The sequence below is a fragment of the Podarcis filfolensis genome (assembly GCF_964270895.1).
Source record: "Podarcis filfolensis genome assembly, chromosome: 2".
NCBI lineage: Eukaryota > Metazoa > Chordata > Lepidosauria > Squamata > Lacertidae > Podarcis > Podarcis filfolensis.
In genome coordinates, this window is record NC_139605.1 from 11,970,957 (window position 1) to 11,992,038 (window position 21,082).

The 21,082-nt window shown below is 47.5% G+C and overlaps 1 protein-coding gene across 1 annotated transcript; it reads left to right on the forward strand.

The window, feature by feature from the left end:
- Positions 1 to 8,123: 8,123 nt before the first annotated feature.
- Positions 8,124 to 17,421, forward strand: LOC310756901 (E3 ubiquitin-protein ligase TRIM7-like). The gene is made up of 7 exons (XM_083601830.1): positions 8,124 to 8,567; positions 11,545 to 11,640; positions 11,946 to 12,176; positions 12,801 to 12,823; positions 13,608 to 13,729; positions 14,758 to 14,790; positions 16,634 to 17,421. The coding sequence occupies exons 1-7, from the start codon at positions 8,139 to 8,141 to the stop codon at positions 17,146 to 17,148; spliced, it is 1,449 nt and encodes a 482-aa protein (XP_083457956.1). The 5' UTR covers positions 8,124 to 8,138; the 3' UTR covers positions 17,149 to 17,421.
- Positions 17,422 to 21,082: the final 3,661 nt, after the last annotated feature.

Here is a 21,082-nt window from a genome sequence, read left to right on the forward strand (position 1 = left end):
ACCAGTTCCTGTGGGTCTTTTCCAGCAATCAAAACGTCATCAAAAAATGGCAAGACCCCCGGCAGACCTCTTAACAGGCGTTCCATGAGCCCTTGAAAAATCCCTGGGGCCACACAAACTCCAAATTGTAATCTGTTAACTCTGAACGCCCCTTTATGTGTGACAATAGTCTGTGCTTCCGCTGATTGTGGGGTTACTGGCAGCTGTTGGAAAGCTTGTGCCAGGTCAATTTTGGCGAACACCTTGCCCCCAGCCAGTTTAGCCAACAGATGTGATACGACTGGAATGGGGTATGAGTTTCCCCTGAGTGCCTTATTGATAGTACATTTGTAATCTGCACAGATCCTGACTTCCCCATTTGCTTTAAGGGGCGTGACAATTGGAGTCTCCCACTTAGCAGAGTCCACGGGTGAGAGAACTCCCTGCTTGACCAATTTATCCAGCTCTGCTTCGATCTTGGGTTGCAGTGCAAATGGCACTCGCCTTGGTTTGAGTCGGATTGGGGCCACCCCAGGGTCCAATTTGAAGTCAACTGGGGGCCCTTTATAACAACCCAGTTTTCCATTAAAGAGACCGGCAAATTCTTTGCATAATGCCTCGCTCATCTCAGGGCAGGTTTGGATTGAATTAAGCCCTGATATACTCAGTCCCAGGGCGGGGAACCAGTCAGTGCCCAGGAGACTGGGGCGACTGCCCTTCGCAATCACCAGTTTGAGTACCGCCTGTTTGTCCCGGAACTGTACTCTCACGGCACACATTCCCATGACATGGATGCGGCCCGCTGAGTATGACTGCAAGGTTGCCGGGAAGGGCTCCAGAGGGGGCAACTTACCCCTGGGGAAGAATGTCCTCGCGGTCTGGTCCGACACGATAGTGAATCCAGATCCGGAGTCCACCTCCATGTCGCACAGCTGACCCTCAATCTTCACCTTGACGTGTGCCTTGCCTTGCGCTGGAAACTGCACGACCCTCCCGTTGATCTCCGTTACGTAGTGGCAGTCCTTTAGAACATGGTTTGCCGTGGACGGTCTGCGATGCTCCAGTCTAGTTGCTCCTGTCGCTCCCAGCGCCGCCGATCTACAGACCCTGGCGATGTGACCTGTCTTCCCGCACGTCCGGCACATAGCATCCCGGAAACGACAACTCTTCCGCTCATGGTTTCCGCCACAACCAGGGCACCTGCCTCGGTGATCTTTGTGCACTGTGCAGGCCTGACGCACTGACTCAACCCCACGGACTGGGCTTTGGCTCGGAGTAGCCTCTAGCTCGTCCATGGCATGCGCAACTTCTATCTTAGGGGCCTTGCGACTGGCATCAAGCTCCTCTCTTTCATAATTCTCTGTGGCAGCGGCCTCCTTCAAGGCTGAAGCAAGGGTAACCTCTTCTTTAGCCACGATGCGTCTTCTGGCTTTCTTGCTGCTCAGACCACCGATAAACCGATCCAGAAGAGTCTCTTCCAGACATTGGAAGTCGCAGTGCTGAGCGAGCTTCCGCAGTTCAGCTAGGAATGCAGATACAGACTCCCCAGCACGCTGCTGCCTCTTATGAAACTCCAACCGCCGGGCCATCTTGGTCTCAGTAGGCGCCAAATGGCTTGTCAGGCGGGCAAGAATATCTTTGAGAGGTGTCTCACTTAGCTTCGCTGGAGCAAGCAATGCCTTGGCCAGCTTGAAGGTCTCAGGCCCACAGTAGCTCAGGAATGTGGCCCTTCTTTTGCTGGCATCGGTGATCCCTTGTGGCCCTTCTTTTGCTGGCATCGGTGATCCCTTGAGCCACTGCGAAGAACTCAAAGCGTTCGACGTAGTCTTCCCACGTGTGGGGCTCTGATGGCTGGAAGGGCTCCAATACCCTTGGACTCTCCATTGTCCTGTGGGCAGGGTCGTCTTCTCAGCCGGCCAGTGAGTCTTGTTCTTAGCTACAATCCGGACTCTGAGGCAGGGCTGCGTTTAACCGCTCCTCAGCATTCCGGATCCCACCTTCGTCGCCAGTTGTTGTGACGTGGGGTTTGTGATTTCAGCTCTCTTGACATAATATGCTGGAGACAGTTCCGTAGTAACGCTTCTTTATTACAGCAAACAAGACTGAGAACTGAGGAGGGGAGAGCTACATTTATAGGGACAGGGAACTAGCTAGACAGGATACATTTTGGAGGGAACAATATCAGGCAATCACAGTCCTGCCTTTTGGAGGAAACCAATAAGACAGAGGATCCAAATACAGCAGCTTAAATGAACCAATAGTAGCTGTACCCTCTGGAACCAAAAGGCAGTTACTTTACCCTAATGCAAATACAGACAACAATAATACAGATATAAAATCCTTTGACTCAATACACAACACCTAGCAAATGATCTTTTGAAGGATATCAAAGCTAATGCATTTTTGTCCTATTTGAGTTTAATTATCAGTATCAATAAGATGAGCAGAGCTTCAACATTCCCCGCAGGCAAGTCCACTGTTTGACAAATAGAGAGAGAGGCAGCCAGCACAACAAAGCGCTGTAAACTGACAGAGCCAAAACTCCCCTCCGTCTCCTCCTCTGCCGTAGACTCAAACTACAGTTTTCCTTCATGCACAGACTACTGGATAACGTTGTCTTTAGCTAGAATTTGGTGGAGGAATAAAGACATTCCCTTGGCCACCTTCCAGCTATTTCTTAGCCATTTAGCCAGAAATCTTCAGAATAACAATTAAAAGGCACCTGGGCACTTTGCCAAGCCTATGAAGAGGGTCTCCACTAGCTCTTCTGACTGCCCTGGCGCTCTCCTGCTCTGACTCCCAGTCTCACAACACCTCACAAGTTCTAAGGGAAAAGCTTTCCTCCTGTCCTCCTGTCCTGAATAGACCAGCCATGCAAGGGAGTGGAAGTGAAATATGGTTGTGTGAAAGCAGGTGCTTGGGGGGAAGGTAGAGGGAGCACCCAGCCCAAGGCAGCGGGATTTTCTGTGTTGAATCTCACTGAGGTACAAGGCTGGTGTGAAAGCCCAATGGTCTCTGCACACAAGGGGGAAATATCCCTTTGAGGCACGCAATAATAATAATTGATTATTTGTACCCCGCCAATCTGGCTGGGTTTCCCCAGCCACTCTGGGCGGCTTCCAACAAAGATTAAAAATACATTAAAATGTCACACATTAAAAACTTCCCTGAACAGGACTACCCTCAGGTGTTTTCTAAATGTTAGGTAGTTATTTATCTCTTTGACATTTAATGTTAGTGCCAGTGCCACTACCGAGAAGGCCCTCTGCCTGGTTCCCTGTAGCTTTGCTTCTCGCAATGAGGGAACCGCCAGAAGGCCATCGGCACTGGATCTCAGTGTCCGGGCAGAACGATGGGCGTGGAGACGCTCCTTCAGGTATACTGGACCGAGGCCGTTTAGGGCTTTAAAGGTCAACACCAACGCAAGACCCTCTAACTCTCAATTTAAGAGAGTTGGTTAAGAGTAAGGTTTAAGGGAGCAAAAGTGAGGGACAAAGTGGTATACGAGCAGAAATAGCTCAGAAAATGGCCATGACAACCTTTGAGGGCTAGAAGTTGAAGAGGTACTGATGTCAGTGGCAGGGAGGTGAGGGCTGCACAGCCCAGGCCTCAGATGTCAGGCTTTTATGGTTTAGTTGCAACAGGATGAGGGAAATTCAGCAACCCTCTTAGGGACAGGGAGCTTCCATGACTTTCTGCCCAATATGTCCAATCTCAGCCACTTAACCAGACGTCTGCTCATCAAAACAGAACCCCCCCGATTCACTCTCAGAGCCCCAAGCTGGTCATTTCACACAGAGAAGTTCATGGGAGACTAGTCGCTTTCATAAGCAGCAGAGCATAGAGACAGTTTTATGGGTGTCAGTGTTTTTTCTTTTTATAAACTGACTGGAAAGGTGGGGTAAAACATCCTTTAAATACATAACTGAACTTGGGTGGTTGCCATGAGAATGGTGTGTTCTCTGCTGTGGCCTGCTGCCAGATTTACCTGGCATTTCAAGCATAGTGTGCCGTGTGATGTGAGGGAAAAGATTGAGCTGTGAATCAGGGAGTCTCTGCTTTGACTGCGCCCTCTGCCTTGAGCTTTGGGGGTGAGTAAAGAGGCCACTCTCAGCCTCAGTCCTCCCATCTGAAAAACGGGCATAATCAAACTGACCTTACTTACAGTGTTGGTGTAAGGTTTCTGTCCACATAATGCGTGCGGAGTGCTTTCGTTGCCAGAAAATAGGAGGGTGCCTTTTGATAGCACAACGCCCCCAAAACCACACAGATTTTTCGGGGGCCACTAGGGGCGCATCGGAAGTTGGCTGACAATAACATCTCTCCGACCCACACGAGGTAATTAAGAGGCTGTGATGGGAGTAAACAGCCTCCCGCCCCCCCAAGTGTGTGGGGAGGACTGCCCTTGCCTGCTGTGCCCTATACCACCCCCGAATTTGTGGGGGTGGGGGCACTAGGCAGAAAGCCCTTGTGCGGATCTCGGCGCTCCTGGATGCTCTGATTCGCGCCTCTAGCTGCAGCAACTTCAAAAGAAACAATTAGGAGGAAGCTAATGCACATATTTCAAGGAAGAAGGGGGAGTAAAGACTGCTAACTGAAGAGATCTCTGATAAACAAGACGGGTCGGAGGAACAAGAATAAATCATGAGAAGACACACCAAGGCTTGGTATGTTCGGCAACGGGACTGGATGGGGGAGGGGAAAAAACTTTTCTTTCTTTTCTCTATGTGATTAACCAAGAATCCCGCCCCCCAAGTCACAAGTCAGAAATGCCATTTAAATGACTTAAACTGTGGATTTTAAGACTGTGTGGAGATAATTTTCTAACCAAAGCATGTTTCAAGAAGATAGCATAAGAGCTTTGGAATGACGCAGCAAAAAATAGCGTCGCCATTTTGGCAAGTTCTGTCGAAAGACTTATGTCTGGGAGGAGGAACAGATCTGTTTTCATATTGTGGGTGAGCCTCCTCAGAGGGACTAAAGAGCGACAGATTTGCGAGATTAATGATGGAAAGAGTGCAGTTATTTATGAAAGTGATGATATATGGAAACCATCTTGATATGAGGATTGGACGAACGGAAAAATTCACACAGGATTATAATTGGTGTTTACCTGCTTAAGGAGATTATCAAAAGAGATCATAAAGAAAAAAAGAAAAATATACGAACAAGATGAGATGTGGAAACAGCAAGATAAGACTGGATAGAATTATGAACATTATTTGGACAGATTTGTGGATATTAACGCAGCAGCAATAAGATGATCGGAATCCCCCTTCGGAACTTGAAATATGGGTCCCCCCAACAAAAATTTAAAATTCGGCTTTGTAATTCGGAATTTATGTGATGTGATTTGATTTGATTGGTCGGTTAATAAAAATTATTTAAAAAAAAAAACCACACAGATTTTTCAAGAAGTATTATTAAGAACTTGTGGAGCATCCTAGTCCTGAACACAGTTAACTGAGTCCCTGTTCATTTCAGAGGGAATTACATTTCTGTCTAAAGAAATGTCACCTTCCCAGTTGACGTTGTTTCTCTTCTCTTTCCTCCTCTGCCCCCACAGAAAACGTAACTTTGGATCCAGACACAGCAAATCCCTGGCTCATCCTGTCTGCGGATCGAAAGAGTGTGAGAAAGGGAGAACTGTGTCAATACCTGCCAGACAACCCTGAGAGATTTGACATACAAACCTATGTGTCTGACGAAGTGTGCATGCACACGAAAGCTCATACCAAGAACTAACTTAGTTGGTCTTTAAGGTGCTACTGGAAAGAAAAAAATTTTGTTTTGACTATGTGCTGGGATGTGAGGGTTTCACATCAGGCAGACATTTCTGGGAGGTCACTGTGGGAAGAGAGGAGGAATGGGGGGTGGGGGTTGCCAGGAAGTCTGTGAAGAGGAAGGGCAATTTCTCTTTTGATCCTACAGAAGGGATCTGGGGTATGGGTATGTTATGTACTGAGTTGAATAGGATCCAAACTGCAGCAGTCTGATTGGTCCTAGAACAATAGGATCCAAAAGGCAGCAGTCTGATTGGTCCTAGAACAATAGGATTCAGAATGCAGCAGTCTGATTGGTCCTAGAACAATGCAGCAGTATGATTGGTTGGCAGGAAGCACCCAATCATGCTCCAGATAGAAGTGAATCCACAACCTGATTGGCTTACAGTAGAATTCCGGAATTAGCCAATCATGTGCAGCCCATTGTGTAAATAATGTATATAAAGCAGATACTTTGAGGGGACATTCATTCATTCCTCCTCACCACTATGAGCTGAATAAAGAGCATGAAATCACTTTGCGACTCTGAGTATATTTCAGGGAAAGTGGGGCAGTATGTACAAGTTCTGCTCTCCCTGTAAGGCCCCTGTTCCAGGTGACGAGCCTGAGAGGATCTGAGTGGCCCTGAACTGTGAAGGGGGACGGGTGTCCTTTTACGATGCTGATAGAGCCGTCCTCCTCCACTCATTCTTGACGGCCTCCTTCTCAGGAGAGACCCTCCAGCCCTTGTTTTATGTGTCTGCCAAAGCTCACCTAACAATCTCTGAGTGTAGAGGCAGACAAGCAGATACTCATCACCCAATTTCCAATTATGATTATGATTATGATTATTATATTTTGAATAATTTTATTTTGAATGATTTTTATTAGTTTTTAGCTACAATAATCCAATAATAGCCTCATTATAACAATGCTAAATCATAATACAATTATTAACACCAATCATTCAGATGCCAAACTATATAATTTAGGTGGTCCACTGCATGGAAGAATTGATGTCTGTGATGTCTTTTCCTGTCCTTGTAAAATATTATGTCTATCTTTTCCATCTTGGGCGGAGCTAATATCCCATTGTTGATTCAGAAGTTCTCCATTGCTCTGTCAAGGCTACCCTGCCTAGAAAGCCCACACTCTGGCCTGCAGGAGGCATCGCCAGGTAAGGAAGCTCAAGGTAGAAATCCCTATGATCAGACACCTAGATTTCATTTATTGGTTACTCAGGAGGAAAGATTCTCTGCCAAGACAGCGTAAAGGCTGTCATTCGACACAACGGCTTGCTCCCAGATTCAGTACTGCAAATGCATATATTATATCTACCCAGGTTTTAAACATTCTTTCATATGATGGTTCATGTGGTCAACTAAATCTGTTCTGACTAGAAAACCCATGTGCTTTCTCCCCACTCTCACTTATTCCCCCCCCTCCATAGACTAGAACCTCCAGCCAGTCAGAATCTTATTTCTCAGGACCTTTCAGAATGATCCAGACTCTGCCCATAAATATTAAAAGCATTTGCCTCTCTTTCTCTTCCCACTCATTCATCAGTTAAAGGCGGGTGTGGGACATTATGTTATTGGCGTTAGATCAAGGACTGCATGTTTAGCATGCAAACTATTAACCTTTGAGTAGGGCACACTTTGGGACGTGGGTGGCGCTGTAGGTTAAACCACAGAGCCTAGGACTTGCCAATCAGAAGGTTGGCGGTTCAAATCCCCGCGACGGGGTGAGCTTCTGTTGCTTGGTCCCTGCTCCTGCCAACCTAGTAGTTTGAAAGCACGTCAAAGTGCAAGTAGATCAATAGGTACCGCTCCAGCGGGAAGGTAAACGGTGTTTCCATGTGCTGCTCTGGTTCGCCAGAAGCGGCTTAGTCCTGCTGACCACGTGACCTGGAAGCTGTACGCCGGCTCCCTTGGCCAATAAAGCAAGATGAGCACCGCAACCCCAGAGTCGGTCAGCCTCTCTTTCTCTCTCTTCCCATTCATTCATCAGTTAAAGGTGGGTGGGCGACAGTGGCGTTAGATCAAGGACCACATGTTTAGAGGCTAAGAGCTGGAAATGGAGCCATTTGTGGGGGCAATGGAGTTAGGTTTTCAAAGTAGTCTGAGGCTCATGTGAAGTTAGGGGAAAACAACCACACTTCTCTCCTGCTCTCACTGGAAATGGTTCCTTAAACGAGCACCCGCCAAGAGCATTCCTTTTAAAATAAAGAAATTTCCTCTACACGAAAGAGGCTCTCTGCTCCAGCTAACTTCCCAGCTCCATATCAGCAGAGATCTGGACACATTGAGTCTGAATTTCCTGGAAAGGAAACACACCCATTTGCAGACGGAAAAGCAAAGAAAACGAAAGCAATTCTCTCTCCCTGGGGCGGTGGCCATGGCTGCTTCTGGGAGTCCTGTCGTGGATCTCTGCGAAGAAGCCACTTGCCCCATATGCCTGGAGTATTTCCAGGATCCAGTGATCATCCCAGAGTGTGGGCACAACTTCTGCCGATCCTGCCTGATCCAGTGCTGGGAGAAATCCGAGGGAGAGGCTTCCTGCCCTCAGTGCAGGAAAACAGTGGAGCAAGGCAGCATCAGGAGAAACCTGCAGCTGGCAAATGTTGTGGAAATAACCCAGAAATTCAGCCTTCTGGGGGGGGAAATGGAGGCCAAAGGAAAGGGGAGAGTTTGTGAGAAGCACCAGGAGCCCCTGAAGCTGTTCTGCAAGGAGGATGAAGCCCCCATCTGCCTGGTTTGTGACAAATCCAAGGAGCACAAAAGCCACGAGGCAGTTCCTATAGAGGAGGCGTCCCTGGAGTACAAGGTAGGAAAACACTCTGGATCAGTGGCAGAGCGTTCCTTGCTGGTGCCCGGGGCTTGCCAAACCCCATGGGGACAAGTTGTGCTGGTGGAGCGACCCCCAGTAACTGGGGCTAAGAGGGGGGGCATTGCGCTGCCTGCTCGGCCATGTAGTGGGGAACTTGGCCAACCAACGTGGCCGATGCTGCCCTGCTTTGAGGGGTGCAAGTCTCACAGTGCACTGCAAGCCTAACACCGCTTTGTGAGACTTGCCAAAGCTATGCGTGGCTGGCAGGGTTCCAGCCTGTTAGTCCTTCTTATCTGCCCTACAGATGGAAGACGTTGCGCGAAGGACCCAACAGCTCACGACAGGCACCCCCCAGGCTGGCCCATGCTACGCCTCTGCTCTGGATTTGCTTGGGGGATGGAATAGCCAGGCCTGCAAAATCATAGAATCTTAGAGTTGGAAGGGACCCAAGGATCATCTAGTCCAACCCCCTGCAACAACAACAACAATAATAATAATAATAATTTATTTGTACCCCGCCCATCTGGCTGGGTTTTCCAGCCACTCTGGGCAGCTTCCATAAAGGCCAAAAATACACTAAAATGTCACACGTTTAAAACTTCCCTGAACAGGGCTACCTTCGATGTCTTCTGAATGTCTGGTAGTTGGAAATCCTATCCAAGATGGTGGCGCGTGCAGACGCTGCAGCAGAGAGCTCCCTGGAGGGGAGTCAGGGTTTGTTAGGACCAATTATTTATAGCTGATACAAAATGCTGTTGTATAGAGGCAGAAGTAGCAGAAGATACAGATGTAGAAACTGTGCTGTGTGGGAGCAGCTACGGGTGTGCGAGATTCCAGAAATTATAAATCACCAGGGTTGGAGGAGAAGGGGGAGGAGAAGAGAGGCTGTAGAGGACAAGGTGAAATGAAAGAGAGAATAAAGATAAGGAAGATAAGAAAACAACATGTAAACTACCTCTTCCAAGTACCTTTTACGCTAATGTGAGGTCATTGGCAAACAAACTCGTGGAGGAGTGGAGGAGGACATCCGGGATTGTTGTGTGCTGATACTCACAGAGACATGGTTAAATTCAGCTATTGTGGACACAGCTGTTGAATTACAAGGTTTTACAATGTACCGGTGGGACAGGACACAGGATTCTGGCAAGAAACAAGGTGTGTGTGTGTGTGTGTGTGTGTGTTTGTAAATCAAAACTGGTGTACGGACCCTGTCAAGTTGGATACCTACTGTTCTCCGGATGTGGAATTTCTGACGATTAAATGTAGACCTTTCTATCTTCACCAGGAATTTACAACAATGGTGTTAACTGCAAATGCATGCAGGGCCATGAGTAGTATGCATGAAAACATCAATGCTAGATTGAGCAGATACTCGGAGGCAGTGCACATTATTGCGGGGGACTTCAATCACACAGATGTGAGGGCAGTACTCCCAAAATCCCATCAGCACATTGAGTGTGCGACAAGGGGAGAAAATACTCTTGACAAGGTGTATACGAACATTAGACGGGCATATGAGGTCAAGACTTTGGTGCACCTCGGTGGTTCAGATCATGTGTCCCTGCTTCTGACACCAGTATACACTCCCCTCAGGAAACAAGGCCAGATACAAACACAGATGGTTACGGTGTGGCCTGAGGGAGCCTCTCAGCAGCTGCAGGACTGTTTCCAGGAGACTGACTGGAATATGTTCGACCATCAAGATCTAGAAACTTCTACATCAACAGATTATATTAGATTCAGCGCAGCAAATGTCACCAGGGAAAAGTATGTTAAGTTGTATCCGAATAGGAAGCCCTGGATGACGGGAGAGGTTGGGAGATTATTGAAGGCCAGAAACTCTGCTTTTAGAACTGGGGACCGGGTATTGTATGGTATAGAAAGAGCGAACTTGAAGAGGGGTATCAGAAAAGCAAAAGCGGAGTACAGAGGAAAAATTGAGGACCATCAGAGAAATCATGATACTAGACAAATGTGGCAGGGAGTCCAACATCTGACTGGTCATAAATCGAGAAATTCATCAATAGTAGAGAGTACTGCTTCCACCAATTTGAGGTGACACCAACAGTGGCTCCAACAGGGATGACAGACACTCCTTCAGATATACTGGGCCGAGGCCATTTAGGGCTTTAAAGGCCAACCCCAACACTTTGAATTGAGCTCGGAAACGTACTGGGAGCCAATGTAGTCTTTCAAGACTGGAGTTATGTGGTCTCGGCGGCCGCTCCCAGTCACCAGTCTAGCTGCCACATTCTGAATTAGTTGTAGTTTCCAGGTTACCTTCAAAGGTAGCCCCACATAGAGCGCATTGCTGTAGTCCAAGCGGGAGATAACTAGAGCATGCACCACTCTGGCGAGACAGTCTGCGGGCAGGTAGGGTCTCAGCCTGCGTAGCAGGTAGAGCTGGTAGACAGCTGCCCTGGACACAGAATTGACCTGCGCCTCCATGGACAGCTGTGAGTCCAAAATGACTCCCAGGCTGCGCACCTGGTCCTTCAGGGACACAGTTACCCCATTCAGGACCAGGGAGTCCTCCACACCCGCCCGCCCCCTGTCCCCCAAGAACAGTACATCTGTCAATGCAGGAATGATGCCAAGATACTCTTGAAATAATGTATTCTCCCCACCCCCTCTAGCAGGAGCGTTTGTGCAGCCTTGTGAAACTTAAAACTTCTGAAAACTATTCCATCAACAGTTCTTTTTTTTCGAGGGAGTAATTTCCTTCTATGTCCCCCTGCAGCATATTGGAGTCACTCCCCACAGTTCCTCCTCTGGAAGAAGCTTTCCCTGAAAGCTCCTAGAACTGGAAGGTGGGGCAAGGCAGGAGGCAGGCATGAAGGGGAACCTCCGGAAGGAGCCAGGAATGTGGGGCAGGGAGCAAGCATATGATTCAGTTGTCTGATATTATGTATACTAAAATGCCGAGAAAAGATAGAGAAAAAGCAACCCATTTGGAATTTTGTTTTCTTTTCAGGATCGGATCAGCAGCTGCCTAGACAATGTGAGGAAGGGGAGAGAGAAAATTCTGATGTTTAAAGCAGATGCAGAAAAGGAAAGCCAAGACCTGCTTGTAAGCATCACTGTTATTTGAAGGTGAAAAAGTGCTGTAGTCTTAAATCAAAATCTGGGAAAATGAAAATGAAATACAGAAAGAGATTTCTTTTTGAACAGTCTGATCACCCACAGGGCATGAAAGACCATTTGAAGGAGGGGGTGGGCTTCTAGATTTTTATGAAACTCTTCCTGCTGGAGACATCTCTTTAAAGTGGCAGACTTGCCCTTCCAAGTGAATTCTGATAAGTGGTCTCTTCATCCTGCAACATTAGACCATATGCCTGATATGTTCTCTTCCTTTTTCTGTTTTTGCTGCTGCAGAAGCAAATGAAAGCAGAGAAGGGGAAGATGGTGGCTGAGATCAGGCGAATGCACCAGTTTCTGGAAGAACAAGAGAAGCTTCTTCTGGCCCAGATGGCGGAAGTGGAGAAGGAGATTGCGAAGAAAAGGGAGGAGCACCTGGCCAGACTCTCCAGGGAACTCTCCGCTTTTGATAGTGCCATCCGGGAGATGGAGGAGAAGCTTCAGGAACCAGCGAGTGAACTCCTGCAGGTCAGGCCTCATCCTGATGTGAGAGGGTGGAGTGTGCTGCTTCAGACTACAGGCATTTCTTAGTCCTTCCCCACATAAAAATACTGTTGTCAGAGAAACAAGCAGTACATGAATGGTAAAAGGTGTCAGCCCCGGCATAGGAGCCAACTCTGAGGGGCTGAGGTCCCTTGGACACCCCAATAAAATATGACATATAATTATTATTACTATTTTTTACATAAGTTCGTATACTGCCTTATACCGACAGGTCTCAGGGTGGTTCATAGGATATGATTAGGTGTGGGATGTACAAACCAGTAAACCGACTGGTCGCAGGTGAACACGGACCAGCATGCACTGCAGGGCAAAATGGCAGATCAGGGAGGTGGGATTGAATCTCTCAGGTGTTCGGGTGACTTGGTCAAAAGAGAAGAAAGGGACCTTTTCTTCGTCATCACTGGAGTGGCTGACTTTTGCCATTTGATGGTTATTCTAAAATTATATGGCACTGTGTATTTTATTGGGGTTCTCTTGTTTTGTGCTTGGCTAACCTCTCTCTGCTTCAGCTGCTTAGTATTTATAACTGACTGCAGGGCTCTCTGCAGAAATGGCTCCACTGATATCTTTTTCTTTCCTTCCTTCCAGGATATCAGAAGCTTCTTGCAGAGGTAAGTGATGGAAATATGATGCTTTAAGAAAACCCCTCCCTTATTATGATGCTAGGAACATTCTTGTTTAACAGGTGAGAAACTCACTCTCCAGTTCCTCCTTCCAGAGATAGCTTAGGACTCCACCGTCCATTTCACAAAATCACAGACAAAAGCAGGGACACATTTTTGTGGTAGTTTGTAGCTACAAACATAGACAGGAAGCCGTTCCCGTTGCATATTTCTGAAGGCCCTTCTCTGTGATGGATTCATTTACTCTTAAATTGACAGAAAAAGGGGGGACATTCCAAAGGGGCTTGTAAATATCTTTACCTTTACAATACGTTTATAATGCTAATTGCAAAAGCCATTCTAAAGCATTCTGCACTTCCTTATATTTCAGAAATGCACATACCAGATCTATTTTGTTTTGCCATTAATCACTCGAAATGCTTCACTAAAACTGATGTAGTCCTGAAATCTCTGCGTAAGGACCCATTATTGTTCACTTTTCTTCAAAAAATAATAATTTGCATACATCAGCTTCTTTACCTTCAATCTCATATTCATATATTTCCTTCAGTATATTTTGGAAGCAGGTGTCTTTCGATTTTCCTTCAACTTCTTAGATACTTTCTAGATCCACACGTCAGCTAGATGCTTCTTTTTGCCATTGGAAGAACCCTGCTCCCAAGTCTTCATGATATATCCATCATGCCTTTATCATCAGGATGAGACACCTGCCTTGTCAGAAAGCTCCTTGCATTGGAAGGATGGTGGCTTGACTTTGTTCTTCTCCTCCCAGGTCTCAGGAGAAGGAGAACTTAGAGGATCCTCCTGTGGCTTTTCCTCCTGCCCTGAAGTGGAGGATCTGGGACTTCGGAGATATTAATCCCTTCCTGGAGGGAGTCATGAAGAAATTCAGAGGTAGTAAAGAAGGGCTGAAAGGATTGTTAGCTGGATGTTTAGAAGTGTTCATAACAAGCTCCAGGTCATACGGAATATTAGCCAAGCCAGGAAGTTTTATTTATTTATTCTCTTTCAACATCTAGAAGCCGCACTTTTATATGTAGATGACTGATTTTACTTAAGCAATTGAAAGGGGATGGTCAACCCTTCTTGCTGGACTCTGGAAGCTCTTGCTAGATCTTGGGGGAGCCTCCCACATTCCAGTCAGCAAGGTAAAGGGCTTGAAAGCTCTTGCTACGAAGGGTGTTGGCCACCACGCAAATCACATTTACACCATCCTCCTTGCTTACTGGGCTCTGAGAGGCTCCTGCGAAATCTCATGGGGCCGTCTTGAGATCTCAGATGGCAGGGGTGATTCTGGGGTTTTTCCGACTTCGCACAATTTGCCTTTATGCACAACCCCCAGGAATGTAACCCTCCCTTAAGTTGCGAGTTGTCTGTAAAAAGTTGTCCTTGACCTCTGCACATCTCTCAGCCAGGCTTTGGGTGCTTTCACGTATCTCACCCATTTCCCAGGTAGCCTCACCTACAGATTTTCAGGCATCTCTCCTGTTCCTTTGGCCCTGAGATTGATGTAAGGGGGGCAGAAGGAAGGAAGGAGGGGGGCTGTCCAGGAGCCAGCCAGGAGCAGAGGGGTTGAGGCCTCCCGTCCTGCCACAGGGGTGTCTGGATCTTGTTGTTGAGGTGGAGATCTTCTGGGGATCCTGCTCCTCCTTCCAAGATTTGGGCAGGCCTGAACCTTGACATCACCCCTGCCCTGGTTATCCAGGGATAGCCAGTATGGAGAGTTTCAGTTTATGGTAGGTTTCAGGTAGGTTTAACTGCCAACGCCCATAATCTCCAGCTGGCATGGCCAGTGGTTAGGGATGATGGGACTTGTAGTCCACAACACCTGCCTACAATCTCATGAGCTCATATTGTTCTTTCCAGGTTTGTGTTCTGAATGATGGTGTGATGCTAAATCTCTGTCCCCTTTTCTTTCCCAGACACTGTGGAATATGGACTTCAGCTGCAAAAAGGTTCTTTTAATCATCATAATAATTTATTATTTATACCCCGACCATCTGGCTGGGTTTCCCCAGCCACTTCCCCGGGCACAAATTCAGGAGAGAGGGGATCTGCTTCTCAAAAGACCAGGCCACTGCAGCTCTTCCATCTATGCCTTGTTGTTATTGCTGTTTAGTCGTTTAGTCATGTCCGACTCTTCGTGACCCCATGGACCAGAGCACGCCAGGCTCTCCTGTCTTCCGCTGCCTCCATCAGTTTGGTCAAACTCATGCTGTCCATTCCTTCATTTCCTCTTATTTCCCAGAGGCATCTGTTCCGTGAGAGCAGCATGCTGGGCTAGAGGGGCTCTTGGCCTGATCCTGCAGACTCTTAGGAAGCCCCCAGCCCAGGATGGCTGGCTTTTCTTTGCCGAATCTCCATAAGACACAGGGGTGGTGTGAAGCCAAAGGCTCCTGGCACATGAGGGGGAAATATCCCTTTGAGCCATACAGGATCCCCACCCCTTTTATGTAAGAGTGGGAAATGCATGAACACAAAAACCTCAGAAAATGGCTGCAACAACCTTTGGGGGCGAGAAGGTGAATGGGTTCTGGTGTCAGTGGAGGGAGCTGGGGGCTGCCTGAGTGTGGACTCCAGTGGTCCGGCTTCCCTGCAAGATGGGGGTCTTCCCTCAGCTTTTGTATTGGATAGAAGAGGACTGCAGAGCAGATCTTCTTCCTAATGTCCATCAGCCTGACCAATTTTTATATGGGCTTCTCATTGTGCTTCCACTGCCCCCCATTTCCATAAATGTGAGGAAGAAAAAGACAAGTCATATAGCCAATCAAGACTAGGGAGCCATTGAAGGTGACGGGTGGGAATGGCACTTCCTAGGTGTTACTGGGCTTGGCTTTAATAAAGTATATATATTTTTTAAAGAATTTATATATTGCCCTTGGTATTGCAACAAAAAATTCATTAACACCAATTCCCAGAAGAAAAAAGCCATCCATATCAACAATGTAATAGATGTCAATTCAAAAGAAAGAACTATCCGTTTTCTGCATCGCTCTAACCAAAACACAAGCAATAATCAAGTTTTTCTTGGCTGACTGCTCATACTTTGCCTGGGGGAAACAGACCCAAGGCCCACACTGCAGAACATGGGAGGGAGTCCCTCAGAAGGTGGTGGGCTCTCCCTCCTTGGAGGTTTGTAAGCAGAGGTTGGGAGGCCCATTGTGGTGGATGCATTGCCGGGGGTTGGGCTAGATGACCTTTGGGGTCCCCTCCAACTCTACAATTCTACGATACACTTTCAAGAATCCCAAGCAGGACATTTCACACAGGGGTTGGGGAAGCCTAACCAGTTATTTGCTTTTTATAAACTACCTGGAAGGATGGGATCTAACATTACATTAAAAATTAAACTGGTTAGGAAAAGAGCGAGAGCACTTGGTGCCAGTTTTGCCCGGTATGTCAAGCATGGTCTGTGATGTGAGGGAGAAGATTAAGATGTGAATTAGGGAGTCCCTGCTTTGACTAGTTTCTGCCATGAACTGTGGGGGGTGGGGTGGCCTTAGACAAGCCACTGTCTCTCAGTCCTCCCCTCTGAAAAATGGGCATAGTAAGATTGACTTAACTTACAGGGAAGTTGCAAGGGTTCTATGTAGATAATATGTGTTAAGTACTTCGAACCCTTGAAAGCACTGCTTTCCTTGTTAAGAATTGATGAACATCCCTGTCTCAAATGCAGAGCCATGGAGTCCCTGTTTATTTCAGAGGGGATGCTATTTCTGTCATGTGCCTAAAAAAGAGTCAGCTTCCCTGTTCCCCATTGACGTCGTTTCTCTTCTCTTTCCTCATCTGTCTTCATAGAAAACGTAACTTTGGATCCAGACACAGCACATCCCTGCCTCATCCTGTCTGAGGATCGAAAGAGTGTGAGACATGGAGAAGTCTGTCAAGACCTGCCAGACAACCCTGAGAGATTTGACAGACATTTCTATGTACTGGGACGTGAGGCGTTCAAGGAAGGCAGACATTTCTGGGACGTCTTTGTGGGGAGCGAGGGGGGATGGGCCGTGGGGGTGGCCAGAGAGTCTGTGAAGAGGAAAGGCAAGTTAACCATTGGCCCTAAGGAAGGGATCTGGCGCATAGGGAAGGCGGGTGGTCAATACAGGGTCTCCACCCATGATGGGCCCCCTGTTTTGATGCTGGCTGGGGAGCCCAAGAGGATCCGAGTGGCCCTGAACTGTGAAGGGGGACGGGTGTCTTTTTACGATGCAGATACAGCAGCCCTCCTCTACTCATTCTCAGAAGCCTCCTTCTCTGGAGAGACCCTCCAGCCCTTGTTTTACCTGAGGAAGAAAGAGAACCTGAGACTCTCTTGACTGAGGGTGGATACAGGCAAGCGTATATTCATTTCCATCATGGCACATTCAGTCTCCAGGACTGAGCTGACAAGCACTTGAGAAACCATATTTGCAGAACTGTGATTGGCCATCCCTTGTGTCAATAATGATGCAACTCTCCCTTCTCAGGCCAGTTTTGTAAATGACACTGATTGATTGGGTCCCCTGTCAATCCCCAAACTTAGGAAAAAACTAACCCTAGACACATTCCTGTTTCAATGTCGTTCTCTCTCCAACCCCCAACTTTGACTTAAGATTTCTAGAGACAATACTGTTAAGTTGTGGGTGAACATATCAGACGACACAGCGATTCTTCAAACAGCTCTTGTTTATTCACAGGACAGGACAGAACTGAACTGAAGGGTTCAGTTAGCCTGCTTATATAGAGCTCCAGTACCATGTTACTGTAACAACTTTCTAAAACTATCCAATCACTGAACATCATTTTTGATCCTTCATTTGCATAACTATCTACAGTATCCCCCTGCTGGCCCAGGGTGAGAACTTCAGTACATAACAAATACCATCATCTTTTTTGAATAAAATCAGAATTATGCACGGGCATCACTTAAAACCTTTCTCAGCCTCAATCCTGTTCTCAGATTCCTTTTCCTCCAACAGGATCTCCACTGGCCAGGGAGATGGAAGTTTCAAAATCCCTTATTTTTTGCTACTCCTCAGGGAAGCTTATGTGGCAATTCAGCAAAATCTCCATATCCAAAGAGACCTGTTTGCTAGTTGAGTGCAGATTGCACCCTGGAGCCCTTAAAACAAATTAATAAATGGAAAGAACATGAGAGACCGGGAAACACTTTTGGAAGGGACTGTGTGAGATCTCACAGGAGTCTCCAGAGCCCAGAAAGCAAGGGGGGGCCTTTGGCAGTGGGGAAAAGATTTTCTAAGTCCACCTTGCTTACTGGCCTCTAGAAAGGTCAAGATCTCTGGCTTTGGGCAAGTAAGGATGGTTGCTTGGGGGGCATTTTTGAGGGTCTTCCGAACTTATGCAATATTGCCCTTGCATGCACAAAGAGTCAGACACGACTAAACAACAACAAAAATGCTGACCCCAGGAATGTAACCCCCCACATAGGTCTTGGGCCTTGATGTAGCAAAATCCCCTCTGACAATGAGGAGCCTCTGTCAGAGGTTCTGAATGACAATCTAGAATAAAGAATTTCAGTTGGGGGTGGTAAATTCCCATGTATACAATTATTTTCTCTAAGGTGCTTTGTATCAAACAATCAGATACTTGCCTGTATTTCTACAGAGCCCCTCTTCTTATCCTTTCTTATAACAGGCCTGAAAGAATTTGGGGATATGTTTCATGTGCTAATATGTTTGATTCTATTAAAGATTGTACTACTTGCTGCTGCTTTGTTGTTTCAACAGCCTAATATCCATTCCCCATGACACTTCCTCTAGGGGGTTTAGGAGGGTGATCTCCTGTTTTATCCTCAGAGGAACCCTATGAGGTAGAAGAGGCTCAACTGTGAGACTTAGAAAAAAGGAGAAACTTTCAAGTTTATGGTCAAATAGGATTTGAACCTGGGCCTTGTCATCCCAAGTCCAACACACTGGGCACTCAGAATGTGAAATCTTAACAAGGGTCCCTTCAGAGATGTGTTTGAAAGCCCTCCCTGCACAGCTCCTCTATATGTTGTAGCTCCTCTTCAGACCTTCCTCTTCTGACCCTGAATGTCTGCAGGAGGAGTCAATCCAGTTTGAGTGAGTGCAGATTTCAGGGGCTTCCCTGCATAGGCTTGTATTTTGCACCTGGGTCCATTTCTGGATCTCAGCATTCGTTTTAGAAATGAAATCAATAAAAGGTTTTTCAATAAAAGTTCTCTTCCACGTGGGCAGGTGGAGATGGGATCAGTGGGGGAAAGCCAGGAGCTGTACAGCAGATTGAAAATACGCCAGCATCCATCCTATGTTATATGACTTCAGAAGCGACCTTTTCCCATCTTTCGCACTACCATTCTTAAAATTTTTTAAATCCACATGAAAGAGGCTCTGAAGTCCAGCTACCTTCACACCTGCAGGGGGCAGCAGAGACCACGAGTCACAGGCTTCAATTTCCTGGAAAGGAAAACACCCCCAGTTCTTGAATGGGCAAGAGAGAGTGAAACTTAACCCCCTCCCACACCACCCCATGGCTGCGGCTGGGGGTCCCATCTATGCAGGACCTCTGGGAGGAAGACACTTGCTCCATCTGCCTGGAGTATTCAAGGGATCCAGAGATCATCCCTGATTGTGGGCACAACTTTTGCAGAGCCTGCCTGAGCCAGTTCTTGGCGGAGTTGGAAACTGGGGCCTCGTGTTCTGTCAGCCTCAGACTTTCCGATTGAAAAATGAGGACAATAAAAGTGTCTTAACATACAGGTCCATGTAAGGATTCTGTGCAGATAATGTGCTGGAAGTGCTTTGAACACCTGAAAGAACAAATGGTTTCAAGAATTATTACTGAGAACTTGTGGAGCATCCCGAACGCAGGGCATTGAGCGGGAATGAAATTTCTTTCATGGGTCTAAAGAAAAGCTCATCTCTGAGCTCCTGCTGTTTCTGTCCTCTTTCCTTGTTTACCCCCCAGAAAACGCAACTTTGGATCCAGGCAACTTTGGATCCTGCCTCATCCTGTCTGAGGATCAGGAGAGTGTGATAGATGGAGATGCAGATCCAGATCTCCCCAACAATCCTGAGAGATTCGACACACACGTCCCCATGTGCTGGGGCAAGAGGGGATCACAGCGGGCAGACATTTTTGGGAGGTCATTGCAGAGAGTGAGGGGCATTGGGCTGTAGGGGGGGCCAGGAAGTCTGTGAGAAGGAAGGGCAAGTTGGCTCCTTGTCCTGAGGATGGGATCTGGGAGGTGGGGAAATGGGAAGGAGAATACGGCCCCTCCTTCCTCCTTATGCCTCTGCTCTCTTCCTGCTTGAGGATCCGAGGGAGCCTGAACTCTCATCTGTCCTTTCACGCTGCAGATCCAGCAGCCCTTCTCCATGCATTCCCAGCACCCACCTTCTCAGGAGAGACCCTCCAGCCCTTCTTTCTCTCCAGGGAGAAGCCCTATGTGCAGGACAGAGATGGGCCGGCCCTTGTGTCACTCCTGGTGCAACTCTCCCTTCTCAGACCAACTTTCTACACAGCAGTGATTGGCTTGCTGTTGGGTCAGTCAGGAGATGAAACCCGCCTCTTGTCCCTCCCCCAGGCAGCTTTCCCAAAGGAGTCACTTGTTTGGTTCATGTCCTCTCTGAATAAAGTGAGAAAGGGCTGCATTCCTCTCACGGCAACAGGAGAACAGGGCCTTCTCTGCAGTGGCTCCGCGTCTGTGGAATGCTCTCCCCAGGGAAGTTCACCCGGCGCGTTCATTAGACACATTTAGGCACCAGGCAAAAACGTTCCTTTTTAATCAGGTGTTCGTTTGACCTGTTTGACATACTATATCCTTTTAAAATGTGGCTCTTTTGGGGAGGTGTTATTGGGTTGTTGTTTTTATTCTGATCATATATGTTGTGATTTTTTCTGTGAACCGCCCTGAGACCTCCAGATATATGGCAGTATATTAATACAGTAATAATAATAATAATAATAATGCAAACAAAGGGCTGCATTCACTGAGAAAACGGGGCTAAGCTGGGCCGTCTTTAGCAGATGCGGTGCTGGGGTGCAAATATCAGCCCAGCGCCCCCAAATTACCACGGATATTGTTGGGGTGGCAGTAGCTCCACCTGCCAGCCATGGGGGGGCGCAACTCTCCCCAATGCCGTTGCAGGAGAGCGATCCCCACAGAGATTTGGGAGTGAAGTTGTGCCCCTCCCAAGCCGCCTTGAGAGCAGAGCGATCCCCGCAGAGGTTTTGGAGGGAAGATTCACGCCCACCAGCCTTATGGTCGGCAGACGCAGCTGGGGGGCA